A 16539-nucleotide genomic window follows, 5' to 3' on the forward strand; every position below is an offset into this window, starting at 1 on the left:
ATCTGGTGCCCAAACAGATGACCTCCCCCAACTTCAGGCCTTCTGTATACACCAGAAAAAGGCCAGGCTTTTCTGAGTCTTCCCCTAGTACTTCTGTCTTTGATGCCCCTCATGTAGTTTTATGGAAAACTAATGTCTTGTATGTTTGTGTGGACAAACTGGGATTCACAGGTGTTCAATGGCAGTGTAGATTCCAGGGAGACCACAATGACGTGCCAGGGGAGGAGCAGTGCCTTGGAGATCAAGGCCTGCAAGTTTAAGGCCGGGGTCACGGGGACATGTTGAATGAACTCACAGTCTTCCAACGTTTCTCTTCTAGGCTTATGTACAGAAGTACATCGTGAAGAATTATTTCTACTATTACCTGTTCCGATTTTCGGCTGCTTTGGGTCAAGAGTGTTCTACATCACGTTTCTTCCATTCACTCACTGGAATATTGATCCTTACCTATCCAGAAGGCTGGTCATGATATGGGTTGTAAGTACTATAGTGGTCGTATTCTGGGGCTCGAACCCAGGATATCACACATGCAGGGCAAGCGTTCTACCACTGAACTGTCCTCCCCTGCCCATAACTGTTATTACTTACTAACCACTGTTACTTCTAAGACAACTGTCTGCGTTGGTATTCAAGTACTTTGCGCATGTGAACTTTATGCCCCTCCCCCCAGTACTGAGGATCAAACCCAGGGACACTCACCACTGAACAATATCCCCAGCCCTTTTTTTTTTTGAGACGGCCTCTTGCTAAGTTGCTCCAGCTGGCCTTGAGATCCTCCTACTTCAGCCTCCTGAGTAGTACAGGTGTGAACCACTGCACCTAGCTTGCACATATGTTCTTTGTATTTTTAATTTCTTCCTAAGCCTTTGGAGTAGAATTTGTCGTCTACTTTAATTTGGAGAAGCAAATCTGAGGGCAACTGGTTTGTAAAAGACAAAACCAGCCCTGTCTGCCCTCCCCACAGGGGAGAAATGATGAGCCCAGAACAAAAGACCTTTCTAAGAACTCACAGTGGGTGTGAAATGCACCCTTCTACGGGGCATTTTAAAAGACCAAAATGAGCACAGCTTGCAAGAACTAAAAAATAAATAAAATAAAATAAAAATGAGGCACTTTAGTAAAATTTGATCAAACTCTAAAATTAGAAGCTGTTGACTAACAACTCCAAGCAGTAGGCCGCTGCCAGTCTCCAGTGCAGAGGTGGAACATGCAAGGCAGTATCTTCCTAGAGGGACCTTCCAGCGCAGCGGGGCTGGTGCCATGCACAAAGCCCATGACAGGCCCAGGAGAGGGGTGGGGCTCCCTTTCCCTGTCACTTAACTTTGCTTAGGGCCCAGTGAGTGCTGATGTTTTCGTTGTTGTACGCGGGATGGAACCCAGGGCCTCTTGTACGCTAGCTGAGCACTATGTCACTGAGCTACATCCCCATCCTTTTTATTTTTCATTTTTTTAACGGCTTAGCAGTTTATTAAATGACAAGCTTGCAATTATCATACAACCCAGGAATTTTACTTTTAGGCATTTGTCCCAGAGAAATGGCAACCTGTATTCCCTCAAAAGAGACAGGGTCTTGCTAAGTTGCCCAGGCTGATCTCGAACTTGCCATCCTCCTACCTCAGCCTCCTGAGTGGCTGGGATTGCAGGTGAGCACCACATGTCTGGCCGAGTTCTGTTTTTTATGTAACAGGGGGGAATGGTGGATAGTCGTGAGGCAGCGAGGTGTACTGCAGATGTACAGGCTTTGGGGTCAGGCAGGCCTGCGATCAGGCATAGTTAGGTCACATCTCCATCCTCTTGTCCTGAGTCTTACCATCCTCCTCTGTAAAAGGGAGTCAGTAATGTGCCTTGAGAGGGTGTAGGGAGGGTCCAGAGCTCAGACCTGCCACGTGCGAACAGCTACAAAGCTGCTGATTTTGAGCAGGAAAACACAGAGCAACTAGTCCAGCAGGCAAAGGGAGTCAGCCATCAACTAATTCTAGGGTCCAAGTTTGCTTAGCTGGCAGAGGAAGTTTTAGGGGGGTTCCTGACTCAAGGTTATGCCCTAAAAAGAGGATTGAAAGTGCTTAGTTGGATGTAAAGGAAATCCTGTGTGCACTTAAATACCTTCCCACCGTGGGCGTTTTCTCCTTTTAGTACAAGTAGAGTGGACTTGATCAAGGATATAAATTAAAGTGCTTTGGGGTCAAGAGAAGAAAATCTGCTCCTCCAGGACAGGGACCAGGGTTGCCCGGGTGGGGGTGGAGGGTCTTCTATGCAAGTTATTCACCCCATGGCCACCTGGGGGCACTAGGGAGCAGCAGCCCCTGGGCTCCACCTGTGGCTTACTGCAAAGTAAAATGAGCCCAGATTTGCTGGATTCTTCTGTTTTTCCTAGAATATCTCCTGTTTTCAGTGTAGGTTTACTTTTTTTTTTTTTTTTTTTATACCAGGGATTGAAATCAGGGGCACTCAAGCACTGAACCACATACCGAGCCCTATTTTATATTTTATTTAGAGACAAGGTCTCCCTGAGTTGCTTAGCACCTTGCTTTTGCTGAGGCTGGCTTTGAACTCATGATCCTCCTATCTCAGCCTCCTGAGCGGCTGGGATTACAGGTGTGTATCACCGCACCTAGCTAGGCTTACGTTGTAAAGCATTGTCAAACTGAACAAAGAATTCTCAAAGACCAAATGTAGAAACCCAGTTTTAAAGCCTCTTCATCTAAAGGACCGCCTAGTTGTACCCTTCTGATAATTTGGACCTACATTCTTCCTCTTTTGTCCTTTTCTCTCTAAAACTAGAGACCATTTTTTACTTTTTCCTTTCCTTATCCCTGCTTCCTGCCTAGCCAGGAAGTGTAGTTTTTTTAAATCACAAAGTGTGACCAAAGAATTTGCAAAAAACACACACATCTTGACAGGTGATGGAGGGAATGTTGATCCAGATGCCCCTTGTCCCTCTGAAGCCCCCCTTCTAGGTCTGCCAGAGAACTGGATTTGGGGCAGGAGACAGAAGCAGCGAGCCTTTCTTCTGTCCTTAATATTGGCACCCCATGGAGAACCCCTGGGCTTGAGCTTGTTTATTCTCTCTCTCTCTCTCTCTCTCTCACAACACACACACAACACACACACACACTTTTTTCTCCCAAAATTTTCATGGTGGTGAAATGGGACAGATGCTGTAAAGTGCTTTTAATAACCCAGCAACATCTTGTCAAGTGTGTGGTGAGTTCACTGGCACGTTTCCCCCACTGAAGGCAGAAAAGCTTCCCCAAGGAACTGGGAAGCCTTCAGACTTGATAGGAGGCTGTGACTGGGGGCTCAGGTTGTTATTACTAGTGAATGTTTTACACTTTGGACTCCTCATTTCAAAGTGGTCAGTGGGTCTGTTAGAGGCAGCATGACTCAGTTATCTGTCAGAGAGCGAGTAATTAAAATCTTTGTCTGAGAAAGGTAGGTGCAACCTGTGAATCTGCATCCTGTCCTGAGGCCGGCCACCTGTCACTTGATGTTTTAAGTGGGTCCTGATCCACCGGCACCCACAGTGAGAGTTCTATTGTTACTCCGTGTGGTCAGCAAAGTGGGGAAAGGAAGGGAAGTCTCCTTGGTTGCTGGGGGTTGGGAGGGAAAGTGGGATGAAGCAGGGTGAAGTGTTCTTGAACTTGAGCCAGCCAGGGAGGGTGGCTTCCTTCTGTGGCAACCTTTTTCATGTAAGAGACATTCATTCCTAAATTAGTGACAACCTCTTCAAGGAGTGGAGAGATGTCGATTCCATAGGGGAGAACTTCAAGTTCCGTGACATCTTATCTCACCCCAAATTAGTTGGAAGGCAGCTGCTTGTTCAGGAGTGCCAAACCTCTTGTCAAATTGTATGTGAATTCAGGCGTTGTCATGGGATGAAGATCCAAGGGGTCTTGTCGCTTTTAAAAATCATTTGTTCTATTAGAGGTGACTCATACTGTCTGAAGCAGCTTAGCATAATTTATGGTTGTGATAACTGCTCTCTTTCCAATTATGATTGCTCTGGCCTCCTATTATACATCCTTTATTTAGAGCATCTTTGTCTTCTTTGAACTTCTTTATAACAGGTTAATATTTTATGGATTGGAACACTAATACTTCAAATAATAGAAAGTCTTATAAAAATATAAAATACATGTAAGAATATAAAGATGATGCATATATATTTGAATTTATAATATGTAAATATTTTTCTATATGTATATTATATATATATATTTCTGTCAGTGCTTTACATATTTTACCTCATTTAATCCAATCAGCAATCCTACCTTACCAACCCTTTGACAGGTCATGAAACTGAAATGCAGTAAGGATTCATTGCTTGCCCAGGATTGCATTGGGTTAAGTGGCAAAGTGGCTTGATCCTGCCCCAGGCCTCCTCTGCCAGACAGGGCCCGCACTTTTTTTTTAACACAAGTAAGTGTTCAGAGTGAAAAACATTCACTGTCTTTTCTTTTTTAAGATGTTAACACTGGGGCTTGATATTAAAATGACTCACCCCACATTCTATTCTGCTGCTTTGGTCATGTTTATGACACAGTCCCCTCTGGTGTCTTCTATGCACCCTTCTTGATAAGCCAAATGTATTTCATCCCAGAACATTTAGACAAGCTTGTGTTCAATTAGCTGAAAGACATCAGTCAAGTCATTGTTTCTCTTTTCTGTCCCATATTAGGGTTTTTAACCTGTCTGAACTCAAAAGAATCTTAGACCTCACGACAGAAAAGCCCGTGAGTGGGTCACCTGGTAAGAGTTCCCATCAAGAGAAGTAGACAGGGCTTCAGCCAAGATGGGCCTTGACTGAGTTCTTGACTTCTAGTTTGGAAGGAAAAAGAATGAGCTTGCAGTCATACTGATGCGTCCTAGAAAGGTCAGACACGATTCCATTGACGCTGGATGGGGGCCCTGACTTTTAACACCAAGCAATCTCACTCACCGTTTGCTAAATAAAGTTGTTCTGCATTTCCTAAAATATTGATGCCACAATTGATCCTTGAGGTTTGGAATTCTCCTTTTCTCTGTTCTTATCCTATTTTACTTATTTTATATCCTGCCTCTTTTTACAGACATTTCATGGCATTCATGATGAGATGTAAGAAAAAAAAAAAATGGGACAAGTAGATTAAAATCAAAATACAGATATAATAAAAGATTAAAATCCACAGTAACATTAAATATAGCATGCTGAAGGGGTGTGCATGCTATAATGCCAGAGTTTGGGAGGATGCAGCAGGAGGATACCAGGTTGAAGGCCAGCCTGGGCAACTTAGATCCTCAGTGACTTTATGAGACCCTGTCTCAAAATTTAAAAAAAGGACAGAGGTAAAGCATCCCCGGTTCAATCCCTAGTACAAAAAAAAAAATTTGTTTTTCACATGCTGGTACAAGGGTGAACCATGTATTAGTCTTTGAACTGCCTCTTGACCAGACCAAAATGAAGTTACATTATCGATTAGGAAATGAGAAGCCAATTCCTAAGAGACTGACCATTGATAGAATTGTTAAGGCTGGTGATACATAGTGCTGGATCATCTTCTTAGGAATATTGTTTAGCATCAGTACCCCCTAGTCATCTGTATGAGAGTACTCATTTTGACTCCTTCTCCTAAGCTTTCTGTATTCTCATTTTATTTATTTATAGTACTGGAGATTGAACCCAGGGGTGCTCTGTCACTGAGCTATACCCCCCAGCCCTTTTTTATTTTGCTTCAAGACAGGTCTCACTAAGTTGCCCAGGCTAGCTTCAAACTTGTGTTCCTCCTGCCTCACCCTCCTGAGTTACTGAGACTACACATTTTTACACATTTAAACAACCAGATCCTGGTTGTTTCTGAGAGCCACAGATAGCTGGGTCCATTCCTAGAGACTCCAGGTGAGGCAGAACATCATGGCAGAGGAGTGTGGCAGAGGGAAGAGGCTCACATGATGACCAGGAAGCAGAGAGAGACTCCACTCACCAAATACAAGACGTATACCCCAAAGGCACACCCCCAATGCCCACCTCCTCCAGCCACACCTTACTTGCCTTCAGTTACCACTCACTCAATCCAGGACAGGAGGTTAATTCACTGATTAGGTTAAGGGTCTCATAACCCAATCATTTCTCCTCTAAAACTTCTTGCATTATCTTACACGTGAGCTTTTGGTGGACACCTCACATCCAAACCATAACTGGTGGACACGGGATTGCTCCCATCTCCATTAGCTTTGAGATTGGGGCAGAGGTTTGTGGTCCTAAAAGGAGCCCTAGGCTGATGTAATACAGGTAGTATGTTGTAGTTTCCAGAAATATAGACCCACTCAAACTTGTTCAAGCAAGGGGGATTCATTCTAAGTTATGGGGAATCCAAGAAGCAGAACCTCACAGGAACAGACACCAGTGAATGGTTTGGCTGGTTTGATAATCCAGCTATGACTCCTCATGAATTGTGTGTGTGTGTGTGTGTGAGAATCTCCTCCATATCAGACAGTGTTTGAAATGCATATCAAATCTATTGCTACATAATTGTTAAATCAGCTGTTTATATTCAACACAAAATTAAAAACACACTTTTATTTATCTATTTATTTCGGGTACTGGTGGTTGAACCCAGGGGCACTTTACCCAGAACTACCTCCCCAGCCCTTTTAATTTTTTCTTTTGAAACAGGTTCTCACTAAGTTGTTTAGGGCCTTGCAAAGTTGCTGAGGCTGACCTTGAACTGGAAATCCTCCTGCCTCAGTCTCTGGAGTCACTGGAATTACAGGCATGTCCCTACCACATCTGGCTCTCGAAGAAGTACTTTTAAAAGAAAATGCTTTATTGTTGGGCAAATATAAATTCCACTTATTTTTTGCAGATGTAAAGTCCTGGTGGTAAGGAGACCATAAAAGTACAAGATTTTTTCTGGCAGGCCCTTCTGGTCCTGTTCTTCCACGATAAATTAGATTGGAGAGTTCCAGTTTAAACGATGAATTCCCACTTCCTCCTCCTTTTATTTTTTTGCTACCTATAGTACAAAGCAGACCTAAATTTTCATTCATTTGTGGTACTGGGGATTGGATCCAGGGTCACCCTACCACTTAGCTACATCCACAGCCCTTTTTATTTTTTATTTTGAGATGAGGTCTCTCTAAGTTGCCCAGGTTGGCCTTGAACTTGCCATCTCTCAGCCTCTGGAGCCACTGGGATTACAGACGTGAACCATCATGCGAGGCTAAAATTCACACTTAAACTGTGCCTACTAGCTAGGTAGTGTCTAACTGCTGTAGTTCGGGGTATCGTTTTCTGGAACTGTCCCATACACTGGTTAAGAAGTGAACTTTGTGTTTGCATGTCAAGATGGAGCGGTGTCTTTTTGGACATGGGCAGGCTACCATCCGGTTGTCTCACAGGGGAGTTTGTAACGTGGTTAGGGAGGGCAGGGGAAAAGTCTGCCCTGCCCCTGTATTCCACACCCCCTAGACTGGGGTCAACTTCAGTGCCAAAAGATGACTTTAAATGTGATTATCTCTTAATCCCCTGTTTAAACCACTACCACCAGTCACTTCAAAAGATTGTCCTGCTCGTTAAGTTGGTTCTTGCTTGAGATTAATGAGTCTTTAAGCATAGTGACAATGGCCAGATTGTAACCCTCTCTAGCATGCAGTGAATGCAATGGATTTAGGCGTCAGAGATTCTGCCAGGTCCCTCTGAAGTAGACTCTGTAATTTAGCCTTAGTTAAACATTAAGCAAACGTCTCTACAGGGCTGTTATAGTAGTTGTATTGGGCGGTTTTGGAACACAATAAGCAAGAACATACTGGTTTTAGTGTAGATTTTTAAAAACCTTAAACCTGGACTTGCAAACAGAAACATTTGGATCTCCCAGTATCATCATTACCTGAAAAATGGAACCTGCATTTCTCTCTTAATGATGATAGCTGGGAAATATGCCCACCTTCTTCCCTCCTGCTCCCCCTCCTCACGCCATCCCACCCCACGGCTCCTAAGACTGGGATGCTGTGCTGGAGCAGAAGTGCCATCGCCCAGAGAGGGACCATTGCCCAGCACACCCCAACTGTCACCTCTAATGCTTCGTTGAGTTGATGAGTGGATGGGTGAGGATTTTAAAGCTTGGCTAGTTTTAAAATTGAAACACCAGGGTCCTGGAGGAAGGATGCCTTTCAGACGGAAATTAGGCTGGGCACAGTGGTGCACGCCTGCCATCTCGGCTACTTAGGGGACTGAGACAACAAGATCACATGTTTGAAACCAGCCTGGGCAACTCAAAATAAAAAATAAAAAGAATTGGGGATGTAGCTCAGTAACAAATGCTCACAGGTTCGATCCCCAATAACAACACACACACAGACAAAAAAAAAAAAAAAAAAAAAAAAGACAGGAAAGAAAAAAAGAAAAGAAAAGAAAAAAGGAGGTTGGATTTGCTATGATGCAAAGAATGAAACATTTTATAGCTAGTTTTGATATGAAGTTTGTTCTTCATCCTTCCCTTTGGTTTTATTTTAGCTGTTACTGTCCTACCAAGAAAAACAAATGGCATTTGTCAAGTCATATCCAGACCCACAGCCAAGTCCCACCCTGACATGGCAGAGTGTAAGGAGCTCAGTTTCTCTCTTGTTAAGGCTAAACCTGCTGCCCCATCATTGCCTGCAGGGAAATCAGACCCTACGGGGTCTTTACAAAGGCCATTCTGGACTGGATTTTGTCCCATATTTTATCCTACTCATTTGTAAAAGAGAATGAATAATCTACAGGTCTTGGAGACCTTTCTTTCAGGTGACATTTTCAAATAACACTTTAACAACTCTTCCTCTTTAAAGAAACGAATCAGTTCCATTTGTGAAGCTGCATTCTTGGGGGGCTATGGTTCTCACAGCGGCTGTTAACAGAGCTACGCCAAGCACCCCATTTCACAGATGAGAAAACCAACACCCAAAGAGATTAAGTGACTTGCCCAAAGGGGCACAACCAAGAGGAGAGTAGGTAGTGGTCAGGCCTGGCTCTGTCTCCCCATCCCACCGCCTCTCTCCTTTCCACCACACTGTGATGCCTCCAATAGCTGAACCTTACTGTTTCCATCAGGAGCATCGTAGTCTCATGTCAAGGGCCCCTATGAATGGCCACCACATGTCACAGACTTCCAGACTTCCTCCTGCCAGCTCTCTGTGCTGAGGTCCCTGTGAGTCTCCTTGGACAGCGTCCCAGGTTTCTGGTGCTTAGTGGGAAAGCCAGAGGACCTCAGGGGCCTAGCAGGGTGGCAGAGGGCCTTGGTGCTTCCGTTTCAGAGCCAGAGGCCTAAGAGGGCTGCTTGCTGGCCCCCGGGGTTGGTCCTGGACCGTGTTCCACTTCTGTCTCCTATTTTGTAAAGCAGCCAAGTGAAAAGAAGAAGAGAGGAAAAGAGTGGGCCTTTTGTCCCTGCAGGGGACCTGAAGGGCTTTGGGCATTTTTCTTGTCAGCGTACCTCTGGCTTCCAGGCTTCTGGCCCCTGGGTGCCCTTGGCTTCCCTGCCCAACCCCTGTCCAGTCTCAGTGTGAGTGACGATTGCCCTCAGTTCCGGGTAGCTCTGCTCTGGCAGGAGGACCCTGGGAACTGTTCCCAGGCTTTCCTGGTTAAGTGGTCTGCTAGGCCGCAGCCCAGAGGTGGCACTGCGCTGTGGCCTCTGGAAGTGTCTGAGAACTACAGAGCACACTCAGCCTCACTAACCTGGTGGGTGCCACCCTGCCTCTCCCCCCACACACAGAGCAGGACTTCCCCGAGGAACCTCCTGTGGGACCCGGGAGGCAGCCGGGTGCCTTCTGTAGTCAGAGGGCAGAAACCTCCATTCCTTTCCTTCCAGGCCAGTGCCACCACCTGCCAGCCTGGCCTTTCCGTCTACTGGTCACACACAATGACAGGGAGGCACCATGTTTGCAGTGGCCCTTGGCTGGCAGAGGGCTAGTCTAGCTGAGTCTAACTCAGGTGCTTTTTAATTACTTTTTTATTTATTCTTTCCTTTTCTTTGCAGTGCTGGGAACTGAGCCCGGGCCCCCCTCACCTAGGCAGGCGCTCTACCACTGAGCTACATCCCCAGCCCCTCCACCTTTTTTTTCCAGCCCTTCTTTAGATTTGCTCTTTGAGAAGTTCCAGAATCCTCCCACCTCTGCTCTGCGGGAGCTTTCTCCCTTAATTATGTTAAATATACTCTGGCTTCTATTTTGTGTGTATGAAATGTGTTCAATTAATTTTATTTTTCATTTTTCAAGCAGTAAACCCCATTAATATAAACTGAATAAATAAGAAAGTTCCCTAAATCCTACCTCATTTGTAGATTTGAGGGTCATTTCCTTTTTCCATCTCTCCATATCTGTCCTCACTGCTTTGTGATAAATTATTTGATATTAGGTAAGACATAACTTGTCATTCATGATATGCAAGAAAGAGGAATGGGATTAGACAGACACAATCTTTTAACCTAAAAAGCAATAACTGAATCAAAGCTTATGTATTCCCACTTAAGAACTGGGGACTAGGGCTCTCCTGATCCAGGTACAAATGGAGCATGCAAGCTTTGCTCTCAGCTTCACTAAGAGAGAGAATGTGTGTACACACGCATGCATATGAATTCATTGTTTGCATTGCATATGCTCAGATTTAAGTAGAAAAAGATGTTGTTTTTTTGTTCCTTTTAAAATTAAATTTCTTCTGGCATTCTCAGGCACTACAAAATCTGAAGGGAAAAATGTTTTGTTCAATTCGAAAATGCTTTTCCAACACATAGTGATTTGACCCTGGGGGTTGGGAATGATGTTCTGAAGGTTTTCCAAAACACTCTAGCTTGGAATTAGCAGGCTGTGAGAAGCAGAAGGCTTGCTTCCTTTTAAACTCACACTGGTAAACAAAGACTAAATGAGTAAAATAAGAGAGATTCTTGTATCAGTCCATAATAGAAGATCCAGACAAAGGTGAACATTAGACCCTGCACTTAATACAAACTCTGTAATTGATTGTGCACCTGTAATGTGGCTGCCAGCTGTCAGGGCTTCTTAGACAGGTGCTGTGTGAAATAAAGACAGATTGAGCAATTTTCAGGGTTTGTCTGCATTACTGAGGAAAATATTTAGCTACAAAAGATTGACACAGTGACATGTACTAAAAGTCTCCATTTTTCTGTAACCAACAAGGACCATATCTTGGGTGTTTAGTTAGAATTTATTAAAAAAAAAAAAACAAAAAACAAAAAACTAAGGACACGGGCTCATTCACTTGGATAAGTTTTTCAAATAAGGTAAATCTTCTTTGAGGGCTTTGCCATTTTGGAGGCAGGATTCACAAATTTAAACCTAGATTTATACTGTAGAAAGCTCCTAGAATGTATGTTAAAGACTGGGTTTTATATTTTCTTTAAAAGTCTACTAATCTACAAAGAATGTTTAACTACTCATCCTACAGCCAATCAAAGGGGTGTGTCTTCAGCACTGAGAAGATTAAATCATTACAACTTTGTCAGGGTCTGGGTTGCAGAAAACCAGGTGCTGGTCTTTATTTTAAAAGTCTCAATAACCTAAAAGGATGTACTCAAGACTGTTGATCTGGCATCTAGCTCTCTTTTTTGCTGATTTTGATTAAGTTTGTAGATTCGTGAGAAATAAATGTTAAGACATACTATGTGAGAGCTTTTTTGGACTTTTAGATCTTTAAGATTAAAATATAAATATCATGCATGGGATAGACCTTGATTCAGAAAATGTTCAGTAGAATAGAGTATTGCAATTGAAATTATTCAAAAGCTGAAGTGGATGGCCCCCCCAAATCAAAACGTGAGTGACAATAAATACTCTTTTGGGGGTCACTTGAACATTTACAATCTGAAATTGATTTGTTTTTGTTTTTGTTTTTGTTTTTTTTAATGCTGTCTATTGAACCCAGGGTCTTGTGCACACTGAGCGCATTCTGGACCATTATGCTATACCCCCGGCCCTGAAATGGACATTAATTGCATTTGAACAGTAGGACTTAATACAAGTAAGAATATAGACATAGAAATATTTGAAAGCATCTCATAAAACGTCTTTGGAATCTTGTATTCTCACAGACCCATGAAGCTTACGTCTCCACTTCTTGGATTGTAGGTGGCCTTAAATCCATGGCCAGAATGCACTGGTTATATATAATAACACGTTGTTCCTAAACTAGGTCTGGGTGCATCTCCACTGAGTCTGAAAAAAAGTATAAGGATGATTAAAATGTCCTTACCCCTTAAGATGACGTGACAGTAGTGTCATTGCCTCCTCCTGGCTCCTCACCTCTACTTTGAAGCCAGTTGGGCATAAGCAAATTAAAAATAGGTACTGACGCATTTCTTTCTCTTTTATTTTTAATTTTTTAATTTATGCATTATAATTACATGTAATAGCAGGACTTATTGTCAGATTCCTTTCATGCACACAGTAGAACAATATAATTTGGTCAGTTTCATACCCCAGTAGGTACTGTAGCATTTCCATATCCAAAAATAGGATGTCAGGAGCATGTAAACAAGAAAGAAGAAAATAGGAGTCATTGTTTCTAAAAATAATGTTTTAGAAAAGCATGCAACTCCACAGACAGCAGGGCACTTCCAGATGTATTCTTACCTGATTCTAAGATTAATTTGTGAGGTATTAATACTTGAATTACATGCGACAAAACCGAAAACAGGACATGGGAAACACCCAGAGCTCCTTCTCAAGTCAGCTCTCTATGTCGTCACAGAGCCCCCGGGCTGGAATAAAGGGTCCTTTTGGAGGACGTGAAGAGGCTTGGCTGGACTGTAGAGGGAAGGCGTAAAGAGAATACTGATGCATGGGGAAATCGGCCCCTTATGAAAGTTCAGGAAGGGAGGTGATGAGACTGACTCAGAAGGGGAATGCTGCCAACAGCAGGGACCTCAAGGTCGTCCGCCAGCAGGAGCCTGCTGTCCTGGTTGCATATGTGCCTTCCCTCCATAAAGGGGCTCTCATAAGCCGAAGCAATTGTATACCTAGTCATTGTGAGATTATGGGGCAACTCAGAGCAGGACTGAAAGACACTTAGATATTTGCTGAAGACCGAACCTCTTTCTCTTTCTTTCCTTTGGTGCTGGAGATCAACCCCAGGACTTTGCATGTGCTAGGCAAGTGCCTTGGGACTAACTGAGCTGCATCCCAGGCCATCCCTTTCATTTTAAGGGAGAGTTTGCACTTTTTCCGGGTGCTGGGAGCTTGGCTTTGCCAATGTGGGCCTTCCAGGAAGCTCAACTCAGCTCTCTCTTGCTTTCCCTTCATCTACAAGCTGCTGATGGTTTCAGAGCCTGAAGGAGTTTGCAAAGGTCAGAGCTTATCTTGAACCACGTGTACCAAAACTGCTTTTATGTCCTGCAAATGAAGAACTGATTGGATAATGCATTCAAGATCCCTTGGCTTAAAAAAAGGGGAAGGAAGTTGACCTCTCTGGCCTGGCCTGTGCCCCATGCTTCTAAAAAACAGAAGCCATGAAGATGATCCTCCCAACTTTAGCGTATTCTGGGGAAGGATTTACTGCAGGGAGCCATCCTTCACCATGGGGCTTAGCTGAGACTCACAGATGCCCCCGTTGTTTACCCAGGACAGACCCAGACACACGCCCTCCAAATTCCCATTCTTTGTCTCATAAGCGGCTAGTGGAGCTCTGTCCCTAATGGCCAATTGAGACAAAATACCTGCTACCTCTGCTCCCCCAAACTCAGTGAAGTCTCACCTACCCTCATCAGCACACAGTCCCTCCTCAAGACCCTTGCTGAGAACAGAGAAGCCTTTACCCCACTCCATACCCAGGTCTCTGTGCTGTACCTCCCAAGGTAACAGCAAAACCTTTTCTGCTTCATCTTTGAGGTCTTTGAAGGTCTCTGGGTCTCTCCTTTGCAGTAGATCTGCTCCCTTTCTTCCATAATTTGTCCACATAGCATGTCTCATTTCCTAAATCCAGACTTGTTTTCTATCTCACAGAGATTGTGAGGCAAGCTGCACAGAGCAAACCCCAGGTTGCTCTGCATGACTGTTATGGTTTGCATTGTCAAGAACCATTCTGTGGCCAAATTCACTTTGTGTTTATTCTCCTTGGGTAATGTGCCAAGGTTTTACATCATAGAACACGACTTTGCAAGGTACTTGAACTCCTTCTCTAATAAAGAAGCAGATAAATAACAGAGAATTAGGAAGGAGTCACCGTCTCTGGGCTGGGAGTCAGCATACCAGCTGGGGAAACCGGGTAGCACTCTGAAGCATAGAGTGGCATCCTAACTATAGTTCTGAATTCACGAGCTTTGGCTATAACTATCTTCAAAGGCTATAACTATCTACAAAAGCACCTTCCACAGCCAAATGTTCTGTTGTGTCTTGCATGTTCTCTTGGAGCAGGCTTTTCCAGCATTCACCGGAGCTCTGAGGATTTGCTCCACTGGCATCTCCTGCTCTGCGGGTCCACCTGGGTCACCTCCTACTGTTTCATTGTTTCTGATGAATAGTTCACCAGCAGCAATAGTTTTGAGGAGTGTTATATCATTTAAAATAAGTGGAAAATCACTTTGAATTCTATTAGGACAGTCAGACTATTGATTAATTGCATCAAATATGTGTTGTACCATACAGCTGATTTCTGTCATTATTGTAGTGCTGGGATCAGACCCAGGGCCTCACTGAGCTGCGCTCTCAGCCACATTCTTTGTCTAAACATGCTCCCTCCAGCCCCCACCCAACCTCCTGCTTATGAAACCCAGGATCCCTGTGCCAGGCTAGCATTTTACCACTGAGCAATGAGCCACATCCCCAGCTTGGCGTTCTCTTTCTCTCTTTCTTTCCGTACTGGGGATTGAATACAGGGCTCTCCTCCACTGAGCTACATCACGAGTTCTTTTATTTATTCAGAGACAGGCTCTTGCTAAGTTGCAGTGTCTGCCCTCAAACTTTCCATCCTCCTCCTCAGCCTCCTGAGCAGTAAGGATTATAGGCAAGTGCCACCATGCCTGGCTGGCTCCTCTAGCTATTTGTGCACTTCAAGTCCATCCTTCTTACAATATTTAGAGTGATCTATCTCAAATGCAAAAAGGAATGTTTAAGTGCATTTTAATATCCAAGTACCTTAAAATTACCGCTAAGACCTTTTACAGTCGGCTCCTACCCAAATCTCCCCATCCAGCCCTTTTCCATATCCATGGTGTCTCAGAACCACAGAGCTGATGAGGAGACCCAGCCCCACTGCAGTCCCTAATCTTGGACATGTACAGGTTCTGCCTTCTGCTGTGGGTCTCCCCTGTGGGTCCCTGCCCTGCAAGCTCTTGCCTCTCCTGCCTGGTTCGGTCTCCACCGAGATGGCATTTCTAGAAAAGCCGCCCAGACACCTGCGTCTGCACCCCCTGTCAGGTGCTTCCTTATTGTTCTGTGAACCTGATACTTAGCAGGAGCTCGATAAATAACCACTGGGTAAAATAAATAAAGGCTATTTAAGCAAGGATGATTTAAGAGATGTTCCCGGCAGGAGCAACATGTAAAAAGATAATTACAGTGCTGGATGGTAAAGACACACTAGGAATATCTATGAAGTCTCAGGCAGCATCCTGAAGGATTTTTAAAAGTGGAATTGTCCCCTGTCTAGAATGGTTCTCCGGTGGCCCCGAGGGAAAGATTTCGCCAAGCGTCATCTCGGCCCCGCCAAGGTGTTTTCAGTGCTGTTGGGGATAGCTAATCTGAAAACCCAAATCAGAAACGCTGTAAAACCTGAGACTCTGAGCACAGGCATGATACCACCAGTGGGAAATTCCTCAGCAGGAAACTTTGTTTCATGCACAAGATCATTAAAAACATTACATAAAATTACCTTCCGTCTACGTGTATAAATTGTATTTGAAACAAATTAGTTCCACGTTTATACTTAGGTCCCAGCCTCAAAATATCTCATTTTATGTATGCAGATCCAAAATCCAAAAATACAAACCCAAATTTGAAACACTTCTGGCTACAAACTTTGGGGAGGCAGTTCTTCCTCTTTCTTCCTCCTCCTCCTCCTCTCCCTCCTCCCCCTCCTCCTACCCCTCCCCATTGTCCTCCTCCTCCTCCTCCTCCTCCTTCTTCCATTACCACTAAACTACACCCCCGTTCCTTTTTATTTCCTTTTGATTTATTTTTTTCGAGACAGGGTCTCACTAAGTCACCCAGGCTTGACTGCAAGGTGCACTCCTCCTGCCTCAGCCGCCCACTGGGAATACAGGTGTGCGCCCTGCGCCCAACCCAGACGTCTTGGATAAGGGCTACTCCACCTGCAGTAATTCTACATGTTTGTGACCTGCTAAGGAATCTCAATCCAGAAGCCAGATACCATTTACTTTTGAGAAAGAGCATCAGATCTCTTTCTTGCCTTATTATGGTGAGCCACAACCTTTACATTGAGTCGTTTGTCACTCATTTAACCAACACTTGACAAGGGCCTACTGTGTGCTGAGTGCGGGGCCCAGCAGTGGGGGTCAAGCCATGAGCCCGATTCCCTCCTGCTCTCCTGGGCCTCGAATGGAGGCAGAACAGACAGTG

The 16539-nt window shown here is 44.3% G+C and overlaps 1 protein-coding gene across 1 annotated transcript in view; it reads left to right on the forward strand.

The window, feature by feature from the left end:
- The window catches only part of SGPP2 (sphingosine-1-phosphate phosphatase 2), a 108221-nt gene that overhangs the window by 45427 nt on the left and 46255 nt on the right, over positions 1-16539 (forward strand). The window contains 2 exon segments of the mRNA XM_079135142.1: positions 320-395; positions 398-477. Coding sequence (XP_078991268.1) covers positions 320-395; positions 398-477 — 156 coding nt within the window.

Source organism: Sciurus vulgaris (assembly GCF_902686455.1).
Source record: "Sciurus vulgaris genome assembly, chromosome: 3".
Classification (NCBI taxonomy): domain Eukaryota; kingdom Metazoa; phylum Chordata; class Mammalia; order Rodentia; family Sciuridae; genus Sciurus; species Sciurus vulgaris.